Below are 21,627 nucleotides of genomic sequence, written 5' to 3'. Positions count from 1 at the left end.
AAAAGGCAGAGCCCGGGGGAGGCCGCTTTGCGTACCAGAGAAAGCATTACGTCATCTCGGAGCGGCTGGTCCCAGACCCAACCCTACAGGCTCCAAGATGAGTTACACTCCCTGGAGCAGAGAGTGAGGTGGAAAATAGGGAAGCAGATGGAAAAGAAAAGCTCGAGATGCAAGTTTTTCCTCTGGGGGATTCCTGTAAAATGTGCTGAGATAGCAAACTTCCTGTGCTGTTTTCCTGCCCCCCAAAGAAAAATGAATTGCCCTGCTTCTGCCTCAGTCCTATCCCAGTTTGGATGGGAGAAGCAGGTGAGAGTTGCTGTCAGCCTAGGGTTCCTTCATTTCCCTTAAGAGATTCTATGTCTCAGACAATCCAGAAGGTTTGAGCATCCAGACTCCAGTGTTTAGGGTGGGGTCACAATCCAACTAGGAAATGGCTTTTCTCACTCCCTACTAGAAGGTTTATGGAAATTAACAAAACCCAGCCTGCTCTATCCCTTCAATGTCAGGAAGAATATCAGGTCAGAGAAAGTATACAGACAACAGATCACACCCATTTACTACTGGTTCACACTGATTCCCCAAGGATAAATCTTGATTATATTTTTCTTACACTTCATCTTCTGCATTTTTATTATTTGAGTCCTAAATTTCCAAAATTGATGTCCCTTTTCTGATTACATGAGTACTCTGTGATTTTCTTCTAGTTCTCTCTTTTTCTTCTTATGCCTCCTTTCCATTATATTCTTTTCTCTAATTGCAGTTCCAGATTCCTTGGAAAGTTAGATGTTATAGAGCATAATATAGTGATGTCATCTAGAGGTAATATTAGTGAACAAAAGAAAAGAAATTATATCAACCTTTTACATACTAAAAGACTTATAAATACCCTCCAGTGTATTCATTATATATATATATATATACATATATATATATATATTTGCTAGATGAGGAAACTGAGGCTAAGGGAGATAAAGTCAAACTAGTTAGGTTAGTGTTAGGATTTAAACAAATTTCCCATTGATGGCAAAATTCATTCTTATTTCACTGTATCATGCTGGCCTACTTGACCAGGAAAGGCTATTTTTGCAAAGGAAATGTCAATAAGCATGTCTGGTCAGAAGCTGAGAGAGCTGAACAAACCTAGCTGTGTCTTATAGATCTTCAAATCCATATGGAAGGTCTCCACCGAGAACTCCCTGTAGAACTTCTGACTTTTTTCACATCTCATAGAGTACTTCATTTCAAACTCCATAGCCCTTGTGAGATACACCAAGCCAACACTTAATTATCTGTGACCTCGGAGGACAAAAGGAGCAAGCAGCATGGGTCACTGCAATTTACAGCTACTTGAAAACACTTACTTCAGCTTTTAGTTCTAACTTACTTTTCCCACTCAGCCTTTGACTAAAACTAGACAGAGAGTCCTGAGTTTCAACATTTCTGATTGTTCTAGTTTGCTGCCATGGGTGTAGGGGAGAGACATAGCGATTAACAAATACTAAAATGAAGAAGAACGTAGAGCGAAAGTGGGAAACGAGGTGGAAGCGTTGTGTTGCTGTTTCTCAGTCACTAAGTCATGTCCAATTCTTTGTGACCCTGTGGACTGTAGCATGCCAGGCTTCCTCATCCTTTGCTGTCTCCTGGAGTTTGCTCAGATTCATGTCCATTGAGTGGGTGATGCTATCTAACCATTCATCTTTTTCCTTCTCCACCCTCCTGAAAGATAAGCATCCTTCATCTTCTCTTTTACTGATCCACTGCTTTCTAGCAGTAAAAGTTGAGGCATAGTGAGCAGCAGTGGGATCTCTCAAGATCACACAGTAAATTTATGGTAGAACCAAAAGGATCACTCAGATGTCTCTCAACCTGACCTTTAGGCTCCCTTTCAAATCATTCTCAAAAATATACTTGTCCTGGTAGTTTCTTGCTTTTCTCTTCTTGCAGAGATAATATTCAGTGTTACGAATCAGTAGCAAACAGTTTTCAGGAAAATCTCTCATAGGTGAATGGAGAGCCGATTTTTCAGATTGTGCCCATTCTGATTTACAATTGAACCCAATCAATTGTTCAAGCAAGTATTTACTGAGCTTCTGTTTGATGCAAGAGACTCGGGGATTCAAAGGTAAACAGGCTATAATTTCTGCCCGCTCTCAAGGAGCTTACAGCCAAGGCTGCTCCCATTATGTGAAACCTCTCCCTAACAGTTTTTATTTCACCTGATATTCTGAAAATAAATGCTATTATTATTCAGCATGGCCATGGACACAGTCACCTTGATATACTTTTTGTTAAATGGCATTACTCCTCATCTGTATTATTTCAAAATGTTACCACTTCTTTTCTTACCTGGTCCCAACATTCATAGAACTTTGAATGTTTGAGGCAGAAAGAATTTCAGAGATGTTGATTCCAATCCTTGTTAAGGAAATTCCTTTTAGAATAATATATCTGACTAAGGTGATCCAGTCTCTGAAAGTCTTCAGAGATTCACTGCCTCCGGAAGCAATCTGGGCCATTGAGAGGCAGTTCTAACAATAATTCAGTTCTTTGAATTTATCTGTCTTCTTGTAGCCTGTATGCACTGGTATTAGACCTGCCCTCCGAAGTAAAATCAGATGAGACCTTCTTCCAGCAAAGTACCTTCAGTAATTAAAGAAAATTGTTATTCCCAGACCCTTCAGCTTCAGCTTCTTCAGTTTCTCCTCATTTAATATGGTTTCTAGGTCCTCTTCTATCCTGCTTATCCATAATATAGACACATTCTGGTGTCAGATAGACCAGGGTTTAAATCTCATCACTGTCATTTGCTTCTTTGTGGTCTAGAGCAGATTTGAGTCCCCAGCTTCCTCACTTGTAAAATTGGGCTATTAATGGTACCTATTCAGTGAGTTATTTGAGTCAAATTGAGGAAGCTCTAACACAGTGTCTGGCACGGGTATCATACTGGCACACAAAAAACAGCAATTTTTATTCTTGTCAGAAATAGAGCACTTCATGTGTGTCATGACCAGAGCAGATGAAATTATACTGCCCCTCTATGATTTAGACATCACACTGATAGTATAAGTCAGCCTAGGTATACTCCAAGCTTGTGATCACTTAAACTACTAAGTTAGTTTTACTCAGATTTTATCAAGTAAGGTCTCCTATTTCCTATCAATAGGTTTTGAAGGCTAAATAGAATTTTACATTTATCCCTGTTATATGTAGTCATATTGACCTCATCCTCTTTCTCCAATCTGTGGCAACTGGGTTTTTAAAAATTTTTTATTGATGTATCATTGATTTATAATGTTGTATTAGTTTCTTATGTACAGCAATAATTTAATTATATATGTGTGTATATATATATTTTCATTATGGTTTATTACAGGATAATGAATATAGTTTCCTGTAGTATACAGTTGAACCTTGCTGTTTATCTATTTTTTAAATAGTAGTTTGTTATCTGTTAATCCCAAGCTCTTAAAGTGGAAGCTGTTTTGAATTCACTAACTCATTTGTTCACTGAACACTTACTATGTGCCACATGGTTCTAGGACCTGGGAATGTAGCAGTGAACAAAACAGCCAGTCACTGGTCTTATTAAATTACCTAGTAAGAGAAGACTGACAAATAAATTTATACCAGAGGTAATAAGTGCTACAAAGAGAAATCAATCAGAGTAGTGGGGATACTATCTTCCTTGGAACAGACAGGAAATGTTTTCTGATGAGGTTTGAACAAAAGCCTGCAGTGAGTGAGGCAGCAGGCCAGGCCTATGCCTGATAGACGGATCTTCTAGGAAAAATCTAGAATATGCAAGAATCACATTTATTTCCTTAGTTCCCCCTGCCCTACTTGAGACTTACCCTAATGCGTAGTATGGATAACTATAGGCCTTATCTAGATCTTTAAGGCCTAAACCCAATTTAGCTTCAGTGCATTTAAGGGAAAAGAAATCTCAAAACCAAATTATCTAAGTCAGGGGCCCAATTTGTGCAGGAAAAGACAAGACTAGAGAAGGGAAGAGAAAAAAAAAACCTGTTTCTCTTTGGTTATTTGTTTACCTAACAAATATTAAGTACCTGCTGGGTGTTTTTAGTGCTGGGGATATAGACAGGAACTAAACAAACAAAAGGCTCCCCTGGTGGCTCAAAAGGTAAAGAATCTGCCTGCAATTCAGAAGACTGGGTTCAATCCCAGAAGATTGGGAAGATGCCTTGGAGAAGGGCAGGGGAACCCACTCCGGTATTCTTGCCTGGAGAATTCCATGGACAGAGAAGCCTGGCGGGTTATAGTCAGCGGGGTCACAAAGTGTTGGACGTGGCTGAGTGACTGAGCACAGCACACAAACCGACAAGATCCCTGTCCTTAGGAAACTTACATTCTAGTGAAGATAGACAATAACTAATACAATTATATGTGAGTGTTTGTATATGTGTGCATGCGTGTGTGTGTGTTTATGAAAGAGAGAACTCATGTCATGTCATATGGAGAAAATTAAGCAGGGCCAGAAGTGTAGGTCTCAAGGGTGGAAAAGGTTACATTTTTAAATAGGTTGGTCAGGAAAGATTTTACTAAGAAGGTGACAAGGTCTGACATGTTCCATGGTCCCTATTTCTTCCTATTTAAAATACTTGTGTTTTATTTTTAAATATTTGTATTTTACATTAAAATACAAGTATTTCAAATGCCTGGGAGCTGAAATTTGAAACATATTTCAAAAGGACTTAGGCCCACAGTTCTACTTCTTACCACTCACCTACTTTTATCACCCTTGGGCACCCTACCAAACCCATCCAAAGTCAATTCCACATCCTTCCACCCTGCCTATCAGTCAGCCCACACAAACCCACTGTGGCAAACCCTGTGCTGCATGCTGTGGAATATCCTCCCGAAACCAGACACAGCTCATGCCCTTGTGGAACAGTTGAGGTGAATGGCTCCTATGTAGAAGGGTGACCTATAACACTTACGGGGCCACTTTATGTGAAATACAAATCCATTGAGCAAACCAAGTCCGTAAGTGCAGAGGCAAGGCCGAGAAAAGAACAGGCAGTCAGGTGGCGCACTGCAGGGGAGGCTTTCTAGAGAAGGTAAGTATTTCATCCAGGTTGGTGGGAAGAAAGAGCCACAGATTGGTTGGAGGGATGGGTGAGGGCATCTCTAAGAGAGGGGAGACGTTCCTAAGCCTAGATGAGCAAGTTTTGCTTTGAAGAAGGCTGGGTTGCAGATTAGCTCGGCCCCAGCCGGAGGCCCTAAGCAGGGGTGCTCTGGCAGAGGCCGAGGTCCAGCTGCCTTGACACATCTCTGGTCTCCACTTTCAGATGTCTCACCAGTGGTTGCTGGCCTTATCGGGGCCTCTGTGCTGGTGGTGTGTGTCTCAGTGACCGTCTTTGTCTGGACATGCTGCCACCAGCAGGCAGAGAAGAAGCACAAGAACCCACCATACAAGTTCATACACATGCTCAAAGGCATCAGCATATATCCAGAAACCCTCAGCAACAAGAAGAAAATCATCAAAGTGCGGAGAGACAAAGATGGCCCCGGGAGGGAAGGTGGACGCGGGAACCTGTTGGTAGATGCAGCAGAGGCTGGCCTGCTGGGCCAAGACAAGAGTCCTAAGGGACCTAGCTCTGGATCTTGTGTAGACCAATTGCCCATCAAAGTGGACTATGGGGAAGAACTGAGGAGCCCCATTGCAAGCCTGACCCCGGGGGAAAGCAAAACTACTTCTCCATCATCTCCAGAGGAGGATGTCATGCTAGGATCCCTCACCTTCTCAGTGGACTATAACTTCCCGAAAAAAGCCCTGGTGGTGACAATCCAGGAGGCTCATGGGCTGCCCGTGATGGATGACCAGACCCAGGGCTCTGACCCCTACATCAAAATGACCATCCTTCCTGACAAACGGCATCGGGTGAAGACCAGGGTGCTGCGGAAGACCCTGGACCCTGTGTTTGATGAAACCTTCACCTTCTATGGCATCCCATACAGCCAGCTGCAAGACCTGGTCCTGCATTTCCTCGTCCTCAGCTTTGACCGCTTCTCCCGGGATGACGTCATTGGGGAGGTCATGGTGCCGCTGGCTGGGGTGGACCCTAGCACGGGCAAGGTACAGCTGACCAGGGACATCATCAAAAGGAACATCCAGGTGAGGAGGAAGAGTTGTTGGGGAGGAATGGTAGGTTGGGGGACAGAAGGGGATGAATGGCAGGGAGAAGTGGGATGGATGGCAAGGAGGGGCTGTAGAGAAGAAGCTCTTGGATGTCAAGACTGAACAGTGGTCAGAGTAAGACAGAGAGCCTGTCAGGTTAGGCCTCCTCCAAGAAGCAACTTCCTGAAGAGAAACGGGCAAATGCCTTCTGAAATTGCTCTTAGTGGTTGACATCCTGATGCTGCATCCAGCTTGCTTGGAGCAGGCTAGCCCTCCAGTCCTATACCTCCTCATTTCAGGCATATGGGAGCCAATTTCTTCTCCAAAATGTGTGATCTTCCTCTTGTGAACTTATTCCTTACAACTGAGAAACTGTGGAAGTATTCAGTAATTTTCCCCTCGGCTTCCCTTTCCCAGCCCAAACCTAGAGATAAAAGTAGGCTTGCATCTGTGTGACTTTTAACAACCATTTTATAAATGCAACTTCATCAACTGCTTTGGCTTCCCAGGTATTGCTAGTGGTAAAAAACCCACCTGCCAGTGCAGGAGATGTAAGAGACACGGGTTCGATCCCTGGGTCTGGAAGAGCCCCTGGAGGAGGAAATGGCTACCCATTCCAGTATTCTTGCCTGGAAAATCCCATGGACAGAGGAGCCCGGTGGGTCCCAGGCCATGGACTCGCAAAGAGTCGGACATGACTGAAACAACTTAGCATTCATAGCATACAACTGCTTCACCTTTCAGGCCCCTCACACAGGCCAAAACCTTTGCCACGGGTACTTCTCTCTCCATTCCTCCTCTCTGCCCTGTTTGCATTAAGAGGGGCATGAGAGCCCTCCATCCTGCCTTCTCTCCACTGAGCTAGCATTGGTTCTTGAATCCTTTCAGGGATGCAAGAATTGTGCTCCCAGCCACACTAGTTCATTTGTTTCATTCTCAACTGGGGAGGCAGTGCAGTTCTGCGGTTTGGCAGGAAGGCTCTTATCTGACTGCCTAGCTTCACCTTCCAGCTCACCACTTTCCAGGGGTATGATGTAAGTGAGTTACTTAACTCTTCTCAACTTCTATTTCCCCATCTGTAAAATGGAACTGATAATATTGCCTTCCTTATGGGTTACGAGAATCAAATGGAATAATATAGCTGGCATCTTATTGCCTTCATGTAGCTTTTACTTAGTGGAGGAGAAAGACAAAAAAGAAATCTTGGCATTTATCGTATAGTGAGTGTGCTGTGAAAGAAGTTGTTGAAATTTTATACTTAAGAGTTTCATTCCTTTTTCAGGATTTAACATAAGGAATTGATAGCAAGGACTTTGGGGCTTCCCTGGTAGCTCAGCTGGTAAAGAATCTGCCTGCAATGCCGGGAGACCCCGGTATAATTTTGGGGATGAGAAGTTCCCCTGGAGAAGGGATAGGCTACCCACTCTAGTATTCTTGGGCTTCCCTGATGGCTCAGATGGTAAAGAATCCACCTGCAATGCAGATGACCTGTGTTCAATCCCTGGGTTGGGAAGATCCTCTGGAGGAAGGCAGAGCAACCTACTCCAGCATTCTTGCCTGGAGAATCCTATGGACAAAGGAGCCTGGCAGGCTACAGTCCATGGAGTCGCAAAGAGTCGGATACAACTGAGAGACTAAGCACAGCACAGCAAGGACTTTGAAGTCAGACCTGAGTTTGAATCTAAATTCTACCAGCTAAGTGACCTTGGGCAAGCTGCTTAAATTCTCTGAGTCTCTGTTTCTTATAAGGAATTAAAATGATGCATTTGCATAGTCCCTAGCCCATAGTAAACTCTCATGAATGTTAACCAGGATTATTATTATTAAAGTTTGATCCCTGGGAGAGATATGTGATTTGTAGATATTTACATTTTATTTTGATAAAGTAAAGGAAGACAAGGAAGGCTAGATCAGTGGAGAAGATGGTAGGAGGTTTGGAAAGGATATCAGGGTCACTAAAAACACCTGTACGTTTTCCAGAAAGAGCCCTGCCTGCAGGTACGTTACTTCTCTGTTACTGCCCTCTCCAGCTGCAAACCCATGCTGGACTCAGTGGGGAGGTAGAAGGCTCAGGAACGTACAAGAGGCTTCCAGGCCAGCAGGACTGAGTGGGCAGTGAGCTCCTGGGAAGCAGGTTTGGCCATTGCTGAAGGGCACTGTGCCGCGCCAGGCTGGGGAGGGGAGGCAGGGAGCCCTTCCCCCGGGAGTGTGCTCTCACCGTCTCTGCCGCCTGCACCATCTCTGCCTGCCCCACTGCAGTCAGCTTAGTCATGCCACTGCCCAGAGAACCGCTGTTGCCATGTGGCACGCTCAGCTCACAAGGGCCAGGGGAAGTCTGAACACTTTAGAGAATATTAGAGGTGTTTGGTCAGGGCATGAACACTGGTCCATTGCCAGGATACAGTGAGACACAGCTGAGTCCAACACAGCAGGAATTCTCGCATCCTCTGAGCTTGGAGGCAGAAGTCCCGCAAAGAAGCTGCAGCAGTGACCAGTTTCATCTCCCTGCATCCTCTCCCTTCTCCCTCCATTTCTTTTCCTCCAGATTCTACCAGCCCGCTCCCCTGACTCCTGACTCCCCATTATAGCAGCTCCAGTACCCTACCCCCTGCCTTCATTCAGCTCTCCTCACTGGGCGGTTCTTTTCAGCACAGCCTTCTCTGGAGTACTAGCCTTGATAAAGCCACCAACTAGCTGGACTCCCCCAGACGGCTTATGCATTCTCAGCCCACGGCTGAGTGTGGAGGAGGGCTCTGTGCCAGGCTGCAGCTGGGAAGACACTGGCAAGAAACGGGACTGATTTGGGCTGGGAACAAAACAAGCCTCAAATCCAGGACACTGGGCAGGGAGCATAGACAATGGCATTTGCTAAACTGCCAGGGGCTCTTGGCAAGAGCCAAGCTTCTTTCCACTTTATTAACTCCCTTCAGAAGGGATAAGCCAGGGTGGGATCCTGAGCAGCACACTCCCTGGATGAGGCCCCAGACGGGACACCCAGAGCCCTGCAGCCTCCCAGGCTTCCTAAGCCTGTTTTCCCCAGCCAGTGCCAGTGGGCAGGGCTATGTTTCATCCTGGGTCATGGCTGTCATCTCCCTAGTCATTTGTACCCCTGATTCCCTAGCAGTGCAGCCTCCAAATGTCCACCTTAAATCCTCCCTACTGTAGCCAATAGTCTGCTCTTTCTGGGTCTCCCCTTGGCTCATCAGCTAGAGCTGCTTTGGAAGAGTCCACACTGTAAGAGTCTTTCCTGATCTGGGTAGGGTATCCCTTTATAGTAATGGGATCAAAGTTTCCTGGGTGGAGACTGGTGAGAATTGCATTTCTCTAGACAGTCCCCAACCCCTAACTGCATTTCCTGACCTGTAGCAGAAAATTCAGCTCTTATCCTTTCCGCTCTTGCAGTGTAATCCAGTTGGAAGAAGCCAGGACTGGTCATGATTTCTGATTCTGTCCATTTCAGTGTCTAATTCTGGGTGTGCAGTTACTTTCTCTGGGGCCTCAGTCTCCCTCTTGGCTGGATCATAAAGGCTAATGGGGTCACTTTGTGAGAGCACTCTCAGCTCTTGTGAATATACGGAAAGATACAAGAAGCATTAAAAATTAACACTTGACTATTAATAAAACAAGTTTACAGCATAAACTCCAAACACCCAAACTATCTGAGTTGGACTTTGGAACTGGATTTTTTTTCCCTTTAGTGGCAGCTTTTTTACCGCCTTAGTATTTTATTCAGAAAGAAATAAAAGTGAATTTACATTTCCATAATACACCCCTCACAAGGAGAAGGGAAGTGATTGAGAGAGGGCTGGGGTTAAAGAAGAGACAGTGGGAAAGAAGTGATTTACAGGGTGGATAATAGAGAGTTGTTAGACTCCTCCTAATTTCTTCATGTCATTGTTTCCCAAACCATTTCCTGTCTTTCTGCTGCCAGATTGGTGTTCATGACCTGGGACAGTGGTCATGGGAATGAGAGGATTCTTAAAATCTCAGATTTACAAGAGACCTTGGAGGTCATCCAGGCTAGTCAAAAGGGAGTGAAAAGAAAGAACAAGGAATGTCAATTTTCCATAAACAATAAAGAAATTTGCTATAGAAAAATAAAATAAAATCATACACACCAAAAAAGGAAGTTGCTGTGTATGTATACTGGGGAGAAGACAAGGAGGGATGTGGTTGAATGTTGAGGGTTTTGTTTCTTTTGTTTTCTCATGACTGTGATTAATGTGGAGGTAGCACTGAGAACTTCTAGTCCCTATAAAGGTTTATTGAGGATGCCTGAGTCCTCCTCTTTGCAAAGATGCTCTGGCTAGAAAAAGTCATTCCGTAGGGGCTCTGCTAATTATAAGAAAGAGACTTATCCTTCACCTAAGTGTTTCCTTCAGTCTAACGTCTTCTTTCGGACCACTGCCCTTGTTCCTCTTTTCCACGGACTGAGAAAGGATCCTGTACTCTGAGGGCAAAGCCTCCCGGCTCTGTCAGGCATGGATAAAACCCTTTCTCCCCCTTGTCCTTCTGCTCGCCCACCCCCCAACAGGGTCTTTACCTCACTAGGCGAAGGGGCTGGGAAACAGAGTGCGCTCCCAGCCCTTGACAAAGAGCCCTTGAGAAAGAGCCATTGACAATGCCGCTCGCAATGGGAACTGGGTGGAAAGAGAAGGGGAGGCGGCAGGGGGGACTTGAAACTCTGGCCTTCAGTGCAGAATGGAATGGCATTCAGGTAGTGTTGTGGCGGCAGACTTGGGCATCACAAAGGGGCAGCTGAATGAGGACGGGCATTCTGCCCATGTAAAATGGCCAAAGGTGAGGGGGGAGGGTGGGTCAGATGGAGAACAGTTGCCAGAGGAGTGATTTTAGGGGAGGAAAGGATTGTGAAGGTGACCAGAAGTTGTCCACTTTCCCAAAGAACTAGGGAAGGCGCACGGGACTTTGATTAGGGTGATTATGCTATAATGGATGATTTAGGAAACAGTTTGTGTGGTTTTTTTTTAAACAGTTTTAAATAATCAGAAAACCTAAGTATCATCTTGTAATTGATGTTATTTTTACAAATAAAACTTTATTTTTTAAATCAAAATTTCCTTTTTACCCTCCCTAGCCTTCTTCTGTATATAAAGTTAGATTATATTTAAAGATTATATTTTTAATATTTAGATACCAATATTCAAGGTCCCAGATATAGATATCAAAACTAGTTAACATTTCATTATTCATGGAAATGGAGGGGAGCAGTGGCTCAAATAATCCAAAAGTTCTTTCTAGATAGATCAGCACTGTTCACTGGAACTCTCTCTGATGATGGAAATGTTCTATATCTGCATATATCCAACATGGTAGCCACTGGCCACGTGTGGACACTGAGCACTTGAAATAGGGCCAGTGTGACTGAGGAATTAACATTTTAATTTTACTTAATGTTAATGAATTAAAATTTAAATAGATACATGTAGCTACCAGCTACGGTATTGAGCAGTTCAGTTCTGAACATTTCGGAAGGTATTTTCTTTTTGCTGAGGGATTACCTCCCTGATGCCTTTGGGCTGTGACTGATAGTAAAAATGAGCGCACATTCTCAGACTAAGTTCTGACTTATGTCAAAGGAAGTGACCCAGAAGTATACTGGTTGGCAGAAGCAACCAGCCTGTGATTTTACACTGGCTCGGGGTGCGTCCTGTGGATACAGTCAAGAGCCGACTGTATGTTATGGGTAAGGAAAAGATGTAGGGCTTCATCTAGCAGAGAAAACCATGAAAATCATTTCTAAAGCTTGTTTTCTTTTGTACTTCAATTTCTAAAGCTAACGGCTGCGTTTAAAGTTTAGTCACGTTCAGTACCCTGTGAAAGACATTTCCGTACGCTCCTGGTATGAAACATCACCTCAAGAAATTTTTTAAACCAAATGGAAATATTATCACAGTTCATTCCTTGAGGTGACGACTTATAATCAATCAAAGCATAAGCTATTAGGGTTTTCCCTTTGTTTTTCACTGATGAGCTAATCAAACCATTTACTGCTGTTCTTTCCTGCGCCAGACACACCTGGGCAGGCACTAGCCTGTGAGCTTCTGGAGGGTAGGGGTGCATCTTTTCAGCCCTAGCTGCTAGAAGATTGCCTGGCACTCTTAATGCACAGCAAGTCATTTTGGTGGGTATGTGGCATATGTAAGGCTGGTGGTGAGTTTGGTCTATTTTTGTTCAATCTAAGAATTCATCGAGTTGGTGACCTTCCTTTGGGGCTATGAAGAGTATAAGGAATAAAATTTGATAGTGGAGGAGTGATTTGGTCTCAAAATTTTTTGTCCCAAATTTAACTTATTATGTCCTAAGCTCCTCCTGTGCCGCCACATTTCGTTTTCTTTACCCCAGCCTCATCCCCACTTCCTAAGAGAGAAACACAAGAAACACTCCTTCCTCTCTTCCCTCTCCCCTGTATTTACATCCAGTTAGCCGCCCCCACCCAGAAAATCCTGACAGTTCTTTCTGAGACCTATCCCAGGTCCATCTCCTCTGCCACAGCCCTGGTTCCAGCCCTCACCCTCTCTTCCCTAGCCTGTGGGAGCAGCCTCTTCACCAGGTTTTCTGACTTTCATCTTTAGTTCCTTCTCCAGCTTTAACTAGAATAATATGATTATTAATATATTAACAACAGCAGTAACATCATGCTTACAGAAGTCGCTCCTATGCTTACAGACCTCCTCTCGCCTGGCTGCTGCTGCTGGCTCTGCTATTTGGTTAGCTTACTCCCCCCGCTCCCCATGCCCTTCACCCCCACCTAACCCACCTCTCCAGGTTCCTGGCCCATCCCTCCTGCCAGGACTCCAACATCAGGTACATTCACCTCTCCCTGTTCTCTGAACATAGCTTACCCTTTCAGCCCGAAGCCAGCCATTCGGCTGCCCTGCCACGCAGGATCTTCTCTCTGCCCATTGCCTCAGTGTCTGTTTCTCACCCCCCAGAAGCTCAGCCCTGATGTCAGCTGGCAAAACCTCCCCTGCATCTCCCAGCAGCACTGAAGCATTTATTTTGGTCTCACCGCGCAGCTTGTGGGATCTTAGTCCCCTGACCAGGGATTGAACCCAGGCCCTCAACAGTGACCTAACCACTGGACCACCAGGGAGTTCTGAGGCTTCTCACTCTCCTGACAAGTAAACATGTTTGTTTACGTCTCTGAATCTTCTACTCCATCCTTGGGAACAATGACTGAGTCCTGTTAGCTCTGAATTCCCAGCACCTGGCATGTAATTAGTATCCAAATGTTATTTAAAATGTTCTTGGAGGACTAGAGTTTTTGTTTTGTTTTGTCTTGTTTCCAAGCTCAAAATAGAGCCTAGCATAACATTTCAAAGTGGGGAAACAAAGATGTGGGCAACCAGGGCGGTCGGAGAAGATGCTCAGAAGGTCATACCCTGGGGCAGGCAGAGCAGGTGTGGATATTCACCTTCTGAGATGGAGCCACAGGCTCCAGAAAGTTCAGGGACTTGCCCAAGGCTAGCTGGTGAGTAAATGACAAAGTTAAGACTCAAATGCGAGTTTCCTATCTCCCTTCAAAACTTTATCACAAGAACCAAATGAGAAAGCAGGAGAGAGTGCGTGTCTCTGGTACACACTAATTTACTGGATCCTCTTACTAGTCCTGGGAAGTTGCTACTGTTTTCATATCCATTTTACAGAAGAGGAAACAGAACTCCAGAGAGGTCAAGTAGGGCTGACCTTGTCCCAGCTCAGACAGATAAGCAGTAGAGTCAGGATTTGAATCCAGGCCAGTCTGACTGCAGAGTCTGTGCTGTGCTGCCTCTCCGTGCAAATGATTTTATTTACTATAAGATTTTTTATTTTATTTTATTTGGGGCCACGCCATGTGGCATGCGGTATCTTAGTTCCCTGACCAGGGATCAAACCCACGCCCCCTGCAGTGAATGTGTGGCGTCTTAACCACCGGGCCACCGGGAATCCCCTTGCTTACTGTCAGGACTGTGAGAAGAACATCTCCTTTGTCCTCGCCCCCGCACTTTCTGTGCCGTGGCCTGCCCCCTCGACTGGGGTTCTCACCTGCTGTTTCTTCCCCACAGAAGTGCATTAGCAGAGGCGAGCTCCAGGTGTCTCTGTCATACCAGCCGGTGGCGCAGAGAATGACAGTGGTGGTCCTCAAAGCCAGACACCTGCCGAAGATGGACATCACCGGTCTCTCAGGTAGCAGCTATTTACTTCAACCTATCTCTGTCTGTCTGCCCTCCCTGCCCCGCTGCCCCTCGCCTGTGATCCAAGCACCTCCCCCCACCCACCTTTCAGGACCCCTGCACCTCTCACCCTCCACCCGTTCCTCTCTGTCTACATTCTCTTCCTGATGAATGTAACCAGGGAGGTATTTTGGGTAAGCAAATGGTCTCTACCTTTGGCGAGGTATTCACAGTGGTATACATGCCAGCCTCTGTGCCCTTGCTCCAGGTGAGACTTCTCAGAAAGCCTGCAGCCTTTGGTAGTCCCTGTGCCCCCTTGAAAATGCTTCTTGGTGTCATGGAGTTTCTTCGGCCCTGACTCGAGGCAGTTTTTCTGTTCCTTGTCTGCCTGGTTTCCTTGACCCCTTGTCCAGGCAGGCAGATGTGTACAGAGTCAGTGTACACTTAGTGTGCAACCACCAAAGACCCCACGGGGTGAGAAAGGGGACATCAAGGAGATGGACAGCAGAAGCCCCTCCTCCCTGACATTGCATAGGAGAGGACTGTGTCATTGGCCTGTCTCCCTTTTTTCTTTGGGGGCCCCAGATCCTTATGTCAAGGTGAACGTCTACTACGGCAGAAAGCGCATTGCCAAGAAGAAAACCCACGTGAAGAAGTGCACTTTGAACCCAGTCTTCAATGAGTCTTTCATCTACGACATCCCCACCGACCTCCTGCCTGACATCAGCATCGAGTTCCTGGTCATCGATTTCGATCGCACCACCAAGAACGAGGTAGTGGGGAGGCTGATCCTGGGGGCGCACAGTGTCACAGCCAGCGGTGCCGAACACTGGAGAGAGGTGTGCGAGAGCCCCCGCAAGCCCGTGGCCAAGTGGCACAGTCTGAGCGAGTACTAATCCTCTTCTCCTTGCCTCTAACCCTGGGGCCAGGCCGGGCAGGGACGTGGCGGGGAGAGAGAGGACTGAGAGGAGCGGACTCAAAACCTCATCTTAGTTGTAGAAGAAAATTTCTTACACGACAAACACCACAGAGAACACCCCACATGACCACAGCTGCAGTTCAGTTCTTAGCAATGATGATTTTTCTCCTTTGCAAGGCACTAGGAAATCCTTTTTTTTTTTTTTTTTCAAATGGGGAAAAAAAGAGAGGGAAAGACCTCTACAAGTCTATATATAACAATGTAACCTTATATTTGCATGTCTAATACAAACTGAAGAAATTAGCCTAACTGCCAATATCAAGGTACAGATTTTAATCCATGAAAATCGTGTTTTGTGCCGAATTGTATTTGCTGATTACCTGAAATTGGTCTCTTTTTATTGGGCTTCTCTGGAGAGTTATTCTCATCCCCCACCTCTGTGGAAGAATCTTTTTGCTCTTGTAAAACCTCATGTTTTCATCATCCCCATCTTTTCACCCTATTACCGCTTACATTTCTGCTCTTTGAGCTTAAGAACCAGAGGTCTGCAGTAGGCGAATATACAAAGGTGGAATGGATAAGGCAGGGTTTGCAGGAGAAAGAGTATTTGAGAAATGAGGCGTGTTTGCTATCAGCGCTCCTGCTGGAAAGGGGTAAAAGACTCTCTTTGATTAATACGTCGTCAATTACACGAAGGCATCAGACTTTTCGGTAGAATCTGGGTTTACAAAACTAGATGACTTCTCTAGAAAGAGCTTTGGGACTTCAAGTTCAGCTACAGGATAGTACCATTGACTATATCTTGCTGATCCCAAATGTAGTTGTGAAGACAAGGAAAATGAGATGAGTGCCTCGCCCTTTGTAGCTGTGTTTGGAAGGATAGCCATTTTTTGGTGATGTGTTAGGAATCATCTGTGGTTTGAAGGGTTAGACTGGCCTTTGTTTTTCCAGAAATGCTGACCGCTGAGAAGCTTTAGAGTCTTCTCAAGTAGTTTACGTGAGGTTAGTTTTACTTCATAAGGAAAAGGACCTTGAGAAATTATTCTTTCTCCTCAAATTTTTCAATAATGGCCCTTAAAAATAACTAAATGAGTAAAACGAGCACATGACTAAATTAGTAATAAAGATGACTTGGATTTTTCAGAGCATCCTTTCCCTGTAAACAAAGTGCTTAGTTCTTAGGACTCCTGAATCTCAAGGTACAGTGAAGGCATGGGGAAACCACAGAGCTCAGTCCTCCACCTGCCAGTGGACAGCAGAGCTTGAGAGAGATTCAGCCTCCGTTTTAGAATTCATGTCTCCTTATCCCTAGTCCAGCCATGCCTCTAGAGTTGAGACTTTTCAGATGGCAGAGACTCCATGGATGATAAGTAAGCCCGGATAGGCAGTAGATATTTTTGCCAGCCTGAAGAGGAACTCAGATAAGCAGCAGCTTGAACCAAGGCCTGAAAGATTAGTAGAGACAGAAATTTCACATTCATACAAGAACATCACTATCTGACTTGCTTCTGAGAAGAGTTGAAAAGCTGAGTCTCTATGGAGAGAGTGGTGATGTTGCCTCTGCCGTTCCATAACTCTTGTGGATTTAAAACCAACCTGTTCCCTGACCCCCCCAACCCCATTCTTCTTTTTTTCTCTTTAACCTGGATTCTTGACAGTGCAGAGCAGTTCTGAGCAGGCACAGAGCCCACTCTCTGTTCTTGTCCCTGTCATCCCCCAACCCCCAGAATCTGACTCACAATCTCACCATCAGCTGGGTTCACATCACTGGTTTCTATCCAATACTCCATGGAATGTAAATACTGTATCATACGTAGACAAAAATAATTTTTGTTTTCTAAAAATGCATTTTGAGATAGTTTAATGTAAATCTGACAGGAGCATTCTGAAGCCCCATTAGGAAAAATTTTAAATGGTTCCTCTCCATCGCCTTAATGTCTAAAGATCAGAAACTGCTGAGCAACCCGCTTTTGTTTCCTTCCCAGAAACAATGCAAAGCAACAGGTGGAGAAAAGTGTGGTCTTTGCCCTGCTGTGTGTGCCTCTGAAGCTCCTCCTGACATAAGTCTGGGAAAACAGCCTCACCCAACTCCTCTCTTACCCATCTCCTTGTAACTTTATTCTTTGCATCTACTGAGCGGTGGGTGGAGGTGGCAGGAGAGGGACCCATAGTTCTGTAGCCTAGGAACTGCCTCGGTGTCTTTCTCAGAAAAAGGCAAAGAGGCAGACAGTCCCAGGTTCCTCCCTCCTACCTCAGGCCTGATCCGTCGTGCCCTTGACTCAGCCATCCCAAAGTTTCTTAGCTGACTTTGGCTTTCACATTTGTTCCTCCCAGAGCTAACTGATAAGGGTGGAGGAGGAATGCCTACTCCTAAGAGTCGGTGGAAAGACAAGAGAGTTACATTCTAGCTTTCACACAAGGCACTCATGATCAGGAATAGGTTAGGGAATGGTCACTTCTGATTTTCCAAGAGTCAGTCCTTCTCTGCTGATATCTTGATTCCTTGGGAAGGCAAGAGCTTTTCTTAATAACAAAAAGTCCCTTTATGAGTTAGTCCTTCCTTCAGTTTATCTCAGTGGAGCACAGCCAAGAGGTACACGTTTAGGAGCGGTGCTCGGGATATGAGAACAGACTGGTTCATGGGACAGGGGCGGCTTGCTCAGGAGAGGGAACGATGCAAGTCCTTTTTCTTGGGAAGCTTTTATTATGGCCACAATAGTGACATTGCCCTCACCGTGATCCTTCTCCGATGTGGTCGTCTTTCTTTACCTTGTGTCTTCTCTTGTAAAAATTAAACTCAAAAAATAAAATAAACGTGTCAAATTTTAAAAAAAGAAAAAAATCGAAAAAGCTAACATGAATTGTGTGAAACTGCATAATGCTGTAATGCTAACCTACAATATGTAATGCTACCTTGTATGTTGAATTTGTTAATGCACCACACAAGTGCGGAATAAAGACTGATTCACATTAAATAGGCCCGATGACTTCAGCATGGTTTTCTTGAAGCTGGATGACTATGAATGGTGTGAACACTCAGACTCCAATAGGTGGTGCAGTGGTAAAGAATCCGCCTGCCAGTGCCAGAGAAGCAAGAGAGTTGGGTTTGATCCCTGAGTCTGGAAGATCCCCCTGGAGCAGGAAATGGCAACCCACTCCAATATATTTGCTTCGAAAATTCCATGGACAGAGGAGTCTGGTGGGCTTCAGTCCACGGGGTCAAAGGATTGAACACAACTGAGCACATGCGTGTGCACACGCACGCGCACATACACACACCATGTTTTCCAAGATGTGGTCCTAGACTGAGAGTCTTTCCTTTTTGTCCTATTTTCTTCTTAAAATGTAGTATTTAAGACAATAACCACCAGAGTGAGGGTTGATGGTTTTTAGTGCAGAGAATAAGTCTGACTCTTTAACTGAAAATATATCAAAAGCAATGCGTAGACTGACTGATTTATTCATTAGTCAAGACTCTATTATTTTTATTGGAGGATAATTGCTTTATGATGTTACGGTGGTCTCTTCCGCACATCGATGTGAATCAGTCATAATTATATACATATATATCCTCTCCCTTGTGAGCCTCCCTCCCCCAAAACAGTTTTTTAAACTGAGTTTCTATCATATGACAGGTACTGGGAATATAAGACATTGATAAGCAAGTGTACTGCATTTGAGCTTAGCAGAGGATAAGCATTAATCAATCAATTACACTAATAAATATTTAATTATAAACTGAGAAAAGGAACACTGTGTGTGCATGCAAGAAAGAAGGAAGCAAGAGAAAAAGTTTAAAACAAGTTTCAGTGAAACTATAAAACATTTTTAAATGATAAAACTAACATCATAAGCATATTATAAAAACATTGGAAAATAGAGAAGAGGGGAAAAAGTCAAGATTCCAAAACCTTAACAATCATTTTGTCATTTAATCTTATTTCTTGTGCATTTTCTTCCCTGTGTACATTATTCAGAAGCGTATTAGAAAATACATAAAGTATATGTTCATAGGAACCAGAAAAAAATTCACCCACAGGCAAACAGTACTAATTTTGGCACATGTCCTTCCCATTTAACAACCTTATAATTCAAATCATGCTATGTAATTTTGTATATTACTTTTTTCTAACGTGATGATATAATAACAATGATAGATTATCTTGGCACTCAAGATATTTTTGGCTTTAATTAACAGGAAACCCAATTCAAACTGGCTTAAACATTAAGGAAATGGATCAGTTCACCTAACTGGAAGTCCAAAGGCAAGTTAAGCTTCAGAGTTGACACAATAAAGTCACCAATACTATGAAGGGCCCAGGTTCTTTCTGAGGGCCATTCTGATTTTCAGTGCTAGCTTAAGGCATAAAATCATTAGTAAGGCTTTTATAATGTTTATAGAAGCACTTTCAGGAGATCGCCTTGGGACCTCTCCTAGAAAAATAAGGTCAATCATTCACAGAAGCCTGTATCTATTCTTTCCTCTTATCTTTCCTCTTATCTTGGTGGTCCAAAGTGTATCACCTGGTCATTTCTGAACCAATCACAAGCAAAGACAATGGGATTATCTTCAGACCATTTAGTACTGCCCTGGAACTGAGTATGGAAGATGGGTAGATTCTTGAGTAAAATGTCATTTCCTTTGGAAGAAGGAATTGCTACTGGGTGGGCAATGAATAAAGAACATCGCATAGTTTGGGTTTGGCCACACTGTGCAGCTTGTGGGATCTTAGTTCCCTGATCCAGGGATTGAATGCAGGCTCTCCGCAGTGAAAGAACAGAATCCTAACCACTGGACCACCAAGGAATTCCTACATAGGTTCCTATAGTACCTTTCATTCCAAGGTATTTTATCCTATGATCTTATAACAAACTCTTGGATAAGAGTTCCTAACCTACCATGTGCCTCACCTTCTAATCTCATTCATTCCCTATAGCTAGTGGTTTGAAAAGACGAACAGCCTAGTGCTGGAAGTCCTCTTTAAGTAATTCAAGAGTAACATAAGTTTTAGCCATGGGGCATAATTTTTCGGAAAACTGAAAACATATCTATTCTTATTCAGTGTAACTTTTACAAGATAGTGAACTGGAGAGTATCTCATTTGCCAAATACCATATTAGGTCAAACACATCTTCTGAACACCTGGAAGAATTGCTCAAAACTCTGCTTGGTATTCAAGAACAAACTCTTGGAGGGGGTCTTAAGGCTCAGCAGGCCCAGGAATAGATGTATTAACAGATAAATCGATAAGAGCCCGGTAATTCATTAGCTGCTTTTGTGTTCAGTTCTGGGGAGCTGGTAATTCACCTCAAATGTTCTGTTAAACCTCAATCTAATTGGAAAGCTCTGACAAGGCCATAAGAAGGGTCTCATTTTCTTTTAATAGCAAAAAAAGCTAACATGATCAAATGCTTATCAATGCTGGGCACTGTTTTAAGCACTTTACACATTTAAAACTCAATCCTTCCAACAACCCTGTTGGATATGTGCTACTATCGTCCCCATTTAACAACTTTACCAGTGGCTTACACCATTCGTAAGCCATGCATCCTGGATTCGCCCTGTGGACCTCTGACCCCAGAATCTCTTTCTTCCACTATCAGTACTGGTAGAGACTTCAAAGAAAGATGCAAACAGAGGCTACGGGAACTGATACAAATTAGAATGTGCTCATACTTTTTTAAAAAACATATTTGTGCCAGGTTTTAGTTGCAGTATGTGGGATCTAGGACACTGACCAGGGATCGAACCTGAGTCCCCTGAATTCACAGCATGGAGCCTCAGCCACTGGCCCACCAGGGAAGTCGCTGTGCTCATTCATGCTCTTGATGCCAATGTCCTCAAGAATGTTTTAGGATTTCTCTGGTAGTCCAGTGATTAAGATTCCCAGCTTTCACTGCAAAGAGTGTGGGTTCAATCTGTGCTAGAGGAACTAAGATCCCACATGCTGTGCAGCACAGCCAAAAAATAAAAACACTGTAGTTTTTTTAAGTGTTTTGGAGAGTTGCTGCTGCTGCTGCTAAGTCACTTCAGTCGTGTCCAACTCTGTGCGACCCCATAGACGGCAGCCCACCAGGCTCCCCCGTCCCTGGGATTCTCCAGGCAAGAACACTGGAGTGGGTTACCATTTCCTTCTCCAATGCAGGAAAGTGAAAAGTGAAAGTGAAGTCGCTCAGTTGTGTCCGACTCTTAGCGACCCCATGGACTGCAGCCTACCAGGCTCCTCCATCCATGGGATTTTCCAGGCAAGAGTACTGGAGTGGGGTGCCATTGCCTTCTCCGTTTAGAGGGTTGCTTATCTGTTATTGTATGAAACTGGACATTTTTATGATTTACATTCAGTCACACCAAATCAGTCTATTTTTAGGCATTTTCCAAGTTAATATTTAAACAT

At 44.2% G+C, this 21,627-nt stretch overlaps 1 protein-coding gene across 1 annotated transcript in view; it reads left to right on the top strand.

The window, feature by feature from the left end:
- Positions 1-18,212, top strand: part of SYT11 (synaptotagmin XI) — a 78,159-nt gene extending 59,947 nt beyond the window's left edge. The window contains exons 2-4 of the mRNA XM_010838267.1: positions 5,310-6,136; positions 14,206-14,329; positions 14,899-18,212. Coding sequence (XP_010836569.1) covers positions 5,310-6,136; positions 14,206-14,329; positions 14,899-15,209 — 1,262 coding nt within the window. The 3' untranslated portion in view covers positions 15,210-18,212. The remainder of the gene's footprint in view (positions 1-5,309; positions 6,137-14,205; positions 14,330-14,898) is intronic.
- Positions 18,213-21,627: the final 3,415 nt, after the last annotated feature.

This window comes from Bison bison, unplaced genomic scaffold (genome assembly GCF_000754665.1).
Source record: "Bison bison bison isolate TAMUID 2011002044 unplaced genomic scaffold, Bison_UMD1.0 scf7180017864093, whole genome shotgun sequence".
Taxonomy (NCBI): domain Eukaryota; kingdom Metazoa; phylum Chordata; class Mammalia; order Artiodactyla; family Bovidae; genus Bison; species Bison bison.
The sequence above is the reverse complement of the archived record's forward strand: the minus strand, read 5'-3'. Positions and strand labels throughout refer to the sequence as shown.